Here is a 7,546-nt window from a genome sequence, read left to right as displayed (position 1 = left end):
ATTAGGGTTAGTTTTTTTTAAAAAACTACTTTAAAAGATGCAGTCCAATCCTACTTGTGAGTTAGCTCAACTAGCTTTGGCTATGCATTTCTTGTTCCTAGATTATAGGAACACATTATCTAATCGTGTCATTATCTGTGTCATGGACATTTGTTAAATGATAACAATCTTGGTGTTATATGGTAAATTAAAAGGAGTCTGACCTTAATTCCAGGACATTCACTTCTACTGAACAATAACCATTGTTCAGTTAATAATTTAAATATTACTAGAGAGGCCCATCATTTTATTTCCCTGTTGCTTTTAGGGGACAAATGGGAGAGGCTATAGCTTAATGGGGTACAGCAGCACATGATTTTCATGTAGACAGAGGGCCCAGCTCAATCCATGGCATCTCCAGCTACAAAGGCCCTTTGGCAGTAGGGACTTGGACTCTTGCTTGAGTTATTCCCAGTGGAAGTGGACAGAGTTAGGCTAGACAGACCACTGATCTAAAAAGTAGTTTTATAAATTCAGTACTTGTTGGATGTCAAGGTGAAGCAGATGCTGAGCTCAATACAAGCAAGCTAGATAATAGGAATGATAAAGGGGGGAAAGGCCAAGCTCTATTACAGCTATTGAACTTCAGTACACATAGATTTTTCTTTCTATGTCAGGGCTCAGGCTCTGTACCTACTCCATTTGTTGGCCTAATTTTTCTCCACAGCCTCATTCCAGCCTCCCTACAACAAAGCTTACTATGGAGCTAAGCAGCATGGTTAATTCTATTACAGGAACATGGAAACACCCACCGCATTCCCAACTTAAAACCAGGAGCACAGTGATGACTCAAGATAGCTTTATGTCAATGGAGCCTGCAGAACTTAATTATATATACTACAAAATTGACCTTGGATTGTGTGATGTAAGAACAACAATGTGGGACAAAAAAATGTCAATCAAATTAGTTGTCAGGCTTTGGAAAACCACAGTTGCTATCTTGCTCCATACTTTTTGTTTTTTACTTTTTAAATTGGCTCCAGAAAAAGTCAATTCAACTTTTTGTGTTCAGCCGCTGGAGAGCTGCCTCTGTTAATTTTTTTACAAGCCACTTTTACTCGTCATTTGGGATGCAGAATGAGAAGTATTTTTCCACAAATATCAATTAAAATGACATTTTACAGTTTCTAGCTTATGTAAACAGCACCTACAATACAGGCATACCCAGCTTAAAGTCGCTTCACTTAAAGTCGCCTTGCTATAACGTACATGCTCCATACTCCACCATACCCCACTGTAACGTACGTGCTTCGCAATAACAGACAGTTAATGGCATGACGCCGCTGCCATCTAGTGGCAATTGCTGTGCAGTACATGCATAGATAATTGCTTCACTTTAAGTATTTTCACTTTACATACACGCTCCGGTCCCATTGTGTATGTTAAAGCGGGGTATGCCTGTATTTATCAGACCACCCACAGAATGAACCAAGCCATGATGAAATATATTTATAGAAATGGTATTCTTTAAAAAACATTAATTTTTCTCAGACTGCTTTCTGAGCTATAAGGCTCTAACAAAAGATCAAAATATTAATTACTGATTAAAGACAAGCTCAAATATACTTATTACATGTATTCATATCAGCTTCATCAATCCCACCCCCTCAATTCTCTTTTCATTTTATAAACTATCCCTAGAAACTCAGCATTAAATAATTCACATAGGGAGAACTAGATGATGTTTTGTTCAAAAACAACACCTAATAAAACAGTGAACTGTGTCATAATTTTAAGTAGCACACCAAATTATCATGGTGCATCAACACAGCAAACTGTTTTATGAGCCATGTTAATACACAGACTGTTCCATAGCATTAACAGTACAATACAACCTTATTTTTACCATTAAAAAGTCCACAACAGCAGTTGAATTTTGAAGAATTTTAATACAAACTTAATATAAACTATTTCAGTCCCTCTCTTTAACATAAGACACTGACTCAAAATACTTTTATACCTTTTTCAAGTATTGCACAATGTAGGTACAAAATTAATATTTACGATTACATTTTTTCCATAATATATAGCAAAAAATCTTTAAACTTTTTAACAGAAAATACAATTTGTGTTTCTTTCTTGGAAAAAAGTATTCCATACAATTTGAATTCCATCGCTTAAGGAATATTTTGTACACTTTTAGAACTGATGTTTTTTTAATATGGATTTTATAATTTCAGTAAAAAAAATACAACATGAAGCTGCTGCAGTTGTCACAGATCACGGTAGTAAAAAGATAAAAATGCAATACCATGTTGTAGAAACAATATATACTCTGATATTTTACAAACTTTGTACTAAATTAAATTATACAGTTAGAAAAGACCAATAACCCCACTTATTAGTGCCAATTTTTTACATATAAAAAAATCAGCCATGTCCTTGCTATATCTTAAATACTGTAAGAGGCCATATCTTGAGTATATTTAATGTACAGTCAATAAAAAATAACTTTGTGCTTGGTTGGCAAATGAAAAAAAATGATGCATGTTGTCCTTATCTAACCAAGCTTGAATGTATTCATACTACAAGCTTTTTTAAAAAAACTCAAGAGGTGGAAAAGATACACCCTTGGGTACGTGCATTTCAACTTGTACAATATGATTTGTATTTATTTTAGTTAGCCATAACAGGCTGGAATTGCTGGTTAGAGTACTGCATGCTATTTAAGCTGAAATTCAAGCCATCCACAAAAGATTTCTCATTTAGACCTCCATAGGCCGCAAACATATCAAAGGCATTACTGTACTGGAGAGGATTAAGGTTAAGGGGACTGTCGCCAGGGAACAGGTTGTTTGTACTACCTTGGCCCTGTACATTAGGGAAAATGAACTCCTTTGCATTAGGAGAAAGAGCAGATGTTTTCTGCTGCTGTGGTGGTTGCTGCTGTTGTGGAACCTGTTGGCTACCTAGACCAAGACCATAGAGAGAATGCATGGAGGAGGAAAGAGCTTTCTGTTTCAGCAGATCGTTGACATTCAAGCCAAGGTTAGTGGGAGAAGTGCGGGCAACCTTGTTGGTACGGTTGCTGTTCTTCATTTTGGTTGAGCCAAACTTGGTGGCAGCAAATGTGGCAGTGGTGAAAGTTAAAGGCTGAGTGGAACGGGGCATGAAGGTTGGGCTCACAGTAGCAGAGTGACCAAAGGGAGGTGAAGGAGAACTTGAGACAGAAGATGCCGGGTCACTAATTGGCATGAACACCTGGGCCTCTGGATTAAAGCTATTCTTGATTTCCTTATCCAACTCACATCCATTTTCATTGGAATCATCCACATAAAGCACTTTCACTGGTCCCTTTTCACCAATTTGGTATGAAACCTCAAATGGGTCAATCCAGACACTAAGATCCTGAGGCAAATTGCCACGAACATCATCAATGTCCAAACCACTCTCTTTGGATGCTTGTTCAATAACTGGGTCCACTTTCTCCCCTACATGTATACATCTAAACCCTGATCCTTTGTATGGCTTTTCTGGATACCAATGCCCTTCATATTTCTTCTTAAGTAGTCTTTCAAGCTCTTCACCAAAAATGTTCACACGTCGTCTGGGAAGCTTATTGTACAAATATGAAATAATGAAATTGAGTGCTACTTGTATTTCAAGCTGCATAGCTGCTACGGCACTGAATTACAAAATCTCCGTTTCAAACCAGAGAAGGAGAGAAATGTTCAAAATACCACAGGAAAGCAAAATTTTGTTCAAAGTGCTGTTTCTAGTAGATTATTATTCTTCACCTTGAGTAGTGTTGTTCCTTTAAGAAAAACAAAAGCAAAGATCCAAATAAGGAAAGTGTAGCAGCAAGTTGACTAGGCCTGATATTTTAGCATCACACTTTACCTAAAACAGGCTATATTTCCCAACTGCAGACATTTGCAATATACACTGGCACTGAACATGCTACTTAAAAGCTTTATTCACAGAACAAATGCATAATCACTATGGATGAAAATACATCAATAAAGTGTTTATAACAGAGAGCCCATTTCAAATTCTAAGTTTACAAACCAGAAACTTAAGTAACAAGGAGAGAAAGCATGTCTTTAAGACATAATCATTGCCAAAGTTTTAGTTACCAGCCCTAGCTTTGGTGATTTTTAGAACCCAGCTGTAACATTAGGACATTTGAGAAAGTAAACAGACTAAAAAGTAATTCCTCCTTTTGATGCTGTAAAACTCTTTATTTGAAGTGTAATATGTTTTCAATACTGATAAAATTTCAAAACTGCTTGAGCTCAAAGACAATAGAAATCATTCCTTTTTTATATAGAAAATAGTTTTAAAAATCTATAAACAATTCCAGAATGATAATTTTATTACAAGGTGCATACATGAAGTCTATTAAAAGGAATCAAGCAAAAAACCATCCTTACTACACAATAGACTTCATGATTCTATAGAAAGAATATACTAAGTTCCGCAACGTATTGGGGAATTTGAAAAAGCTGTTAGCCAAATTCAGTCCTTACACAGGAGATATTTTTGTCTCATTTATAATGTCAATGTAACTGCCCTATAGAGTCAATAACGAAGTGTAATATAAAATACAATGCTAAATCAGTAACATTAAAATGCTACCAAAATGTCCACTGCCAGGATTAAAAGCCTTAAGACAAAGCTTCCATCTTACATATGTTGCTGCAACATTTAACTAAGTTGTATTTCCCAATTAACATTTTGGGTTTTTTTTAACTGTACTGCACTGCAATAGTAGTTTTAAAATACAGTTAAGTTCATAAACTAGACAGCAAAGATGCACTCAAAATGAATGGATTTTATTTCCTTGCCCTAAATCGTTCGCTTTCAAAGGTTAACCCAGTGTTTAAAGACATTTCCCTTTCCTTCTGCCCTCTTTATATGGTAAGAGAAACACCAGCTGTATGATAAGTCGACCTTTAAATGACTGCTGGATCAGCACTAGGTGGGGATAAGAAAAGATCAAGGGCAAACAAGATATTTACAAATGCAACATACAAGGGGCAGCTATATGGAACATTTAAAATGATTTATTAATCCTCTGTTTAACCTCCCCAGCATGTAGGAAAGACACCCTTTAAAGAAAGACAGAAATTAAATTTTCATTCTTTCAACTTCCCTAGCACAAAGAGCGGACTAAACAAAACAACCTGGAATATTTCAAATGTTTTCTAACTTTAAAAAAGGACCTTTTAAAATTAGTTAAATCTGTTAATTGCATTAATCGTGGAAGTGGAGATGGGAGGGAAAGAGGAGGAACCCTTATGCAGAGTATATGGCGTTACATAACCAGGCAGTTGGGTCTCATTAGATTGCTGCTCACAGCTCTTGGAGCTTCAGCAGCAGGAGAAAAAGTGTTTTCTATGAAGAGGGAAATGATTGGCCCTCTCTCTCCCGGTCAAGCCAAGCCAGGCCTAGTTCTCCACTGTGTCATTCCCAGTAGCCTTCCCCCTCAGTCTTCTTGTGCTACGAAGAAGGGTTTGATCATAAGGGACAGCTGATACTTTTAAAAGTGAATTTTCAACCTAACATACGTAGGCACAGATATAGATAGGATTACCTTATGATTTCTCTCCCAGCCTTGCCTGATATTGTTTGGATCTTTGTAATCTACTGTTTCCAATACTGTATAAAGACAGACTCACTGTCCAAAGAGTCCCCCTCCCATTATAGCTAGTATGCTTTTCGCTCAGCACAATATATACTATCTCATCTAATGAAGTCCTACCACAACAGCCCCACAGCCTTGCCCATGTTAAACTCCTGCTAACGCATGTCCCCCCCCCCTTCTGGGTAGGATTCTGTCAACCCCCTTCCCTCCGCCAGCCTCTCCAACTGCACTGGCCTTTCTGACAGGCTGTGCCAACTACACTTGCACCTCCCCTCCTCTTCCCCCCCCCGCCAACATTCAAGTGGGCTGTCCCAATACTTCAGCCTCCTCTCCCTCCCACAACTAAAGGAGGGGCTGTGCCAGACGCCCCAAGCAGGCTCCCTCTCCCCAGCCATGAACTGGGAGTGGGAAGACGAGGGAAAGAGCTGTGCCAACCAACACCGCCCATTCGCACCCGAATTTCCCCTCTCCGGTTGCTGTGCGAGTCTGTCTTGTGCCAACAACATCCACCGAGCCCCCTTTCCCCACCGCCACCCGCTGCCTCAAAGAGGGCTGCGCCAGTGCGCCTGCCTGCGCCTCTCTCTCTGTCTCTCTCTCTCTCGCTTCTCCGCCTCCCTCTGCAGGGTTGTGTCAACACCCTCAGCTAGGGCTGCCCTGGCAGCCCTTCTACCAACACCCTATTTGCCTCCCTAGTAAGATACCAGCCGTCCCCGGTGTGGTCTGGGCCGGTCCTTCCCCCCCACAAAAGCTACCTTCATGGAGCAGCCCCACGAAGGCTCTTCTACCCTCCCTTCCCCCTCCCAGTCAAGCTGCGCCAACTCTTCAGTCTCTCCTTCGGCGACGCTGGCACAAATGCCTCCCACCACCACCACCTCACACATAACACGCCTCACGCACCATCGACCCCGTTCTATGGGGCTGTACGACGGAGCCCCCTCCCCGAACTCACCACCCTCAACCCCACCGGCCGCTGGCAATCCTCCCCCCTCCCTCCCAGCACGGTCTGGCAGAAGCTCACCACCCCTCGCCATGGCCTGGGAGAGAGCGAGCGACAGAGAGATACTCACCCGGGGTGAGTAGGGAAGGTGATGTGAATAGTGCAAACAATCCAGGTGAGAGTCCGGGGGTGGGGGTGAAGGAAGGAAAGGGAGGCTCAGTGCCAAAACCCCATAACCCTGTAAAGGGAAAAAGGGAGGATTGCGCTTCTCACACCCCGGAACGAGAGAAACAGCGCGCTCCGCCTCAGTAGCCGCTAGACGCCTTCTTGCAGCGACTAAGCCTTCGCCTCGCCACTATATATGCCCTTCCTTGCCCCGCCCCTTCCATCCCTTGTGGCTACGCCCACCCGCTCTCCGCCCACAACCCTCTGGCCCCACCCTCTAACCTACCAATCGGCCGTCCCCTGCTCTAGACGCTGCTTCTGATTGGGATTCTTTACTTGCCAATAAGGCGCAGTCCCCCCCCCCGTTTCCCCTCCTACTCCTCAACCCTCATCCCACCAAATACCCTTTCCCACTTGTCTTCGCCGTCCTTCCAGCAAGAGGGTGCATGTTATTGTCCTTTTTCTCATCCAGGTGAACGCCCAAAAATCCTCCCTCTTCGTTTCTCTCCGTGTGTGGGTTTCACTTTTGGACACATAACTGGAAAAAAACCTTATATTTTTTCGTTACTATTTTGGCAACTGGATTGTATTTCAGGTCTGAATTATGCCTTGCCATTCCTTCTTTCTCCCGGCGTCGTTCTCAGGTTTCCCGTTCTCCTCTGGCAGCTGTTTCCTGCTCTTTCCACATTTTTCCTTTAACACCCCTGCCAACACTGTCGTCTTCTTCTGGTGCTGCTGCTGCCACCTCCTTCTCCTTCCCCATCTTTGCAGATGCTCCTCCCACGTTCTGTATGTCTCCTCCCCACATCTTCAGTATT

At 41.6% G+C, this 7,546-nt stretch overlaps 1 protein-coding gene across 1 annotated transcript; it reads right to left on the bottom strand.

Annotated features, from left to right (window-relative positions):
• Positions 1-1,908: 1,908 nt before the first annotated feature.
• Positions 1,909-6,915, bottom strand: TOB1 (transducer of ERBB2, 1). Its single transcript, XM_061616005.1, has 2 exons — positions 6,694-6,915; positions 1,909-3,793 (listed from the first exon to the last, which is right to left on the bottom strand). The coding sequence occupies exon 2, from the start codon at positions 3,649-3,651 to the stop codon at positions 2,656-2,658; it is 996 nt and encodes a 331-aa protein (XP_061471989.1). The 5' UTR covers positions 3,652-3,793; positions 6,694-6,915; the 3' UTR covers positions 1,909-2,655.
• Between the last annotated feature and the right edge of the window lie 631 nt (positions 6,916-7,546).

The sequence above is a fragment of the Rhineura floridana genome, chromosome 3 (assembly GCF_030035675.1).
Source record: "Rhineura floridana isolate rRhiFlo1 chromosome 3, rRhiFlo1.hap2, whole genome shotgun sequence".
Taxonomy (NCBI): domain Eukaryota; kingdom Metazoa; phylum Chordata; class Lepidosauria; order Squamata; family Rhineuridae; genus Rhineura; species Rhineura floridana.
This window is presented reverse-complemented; position numbering and strand designations above follow the sequence as displayed.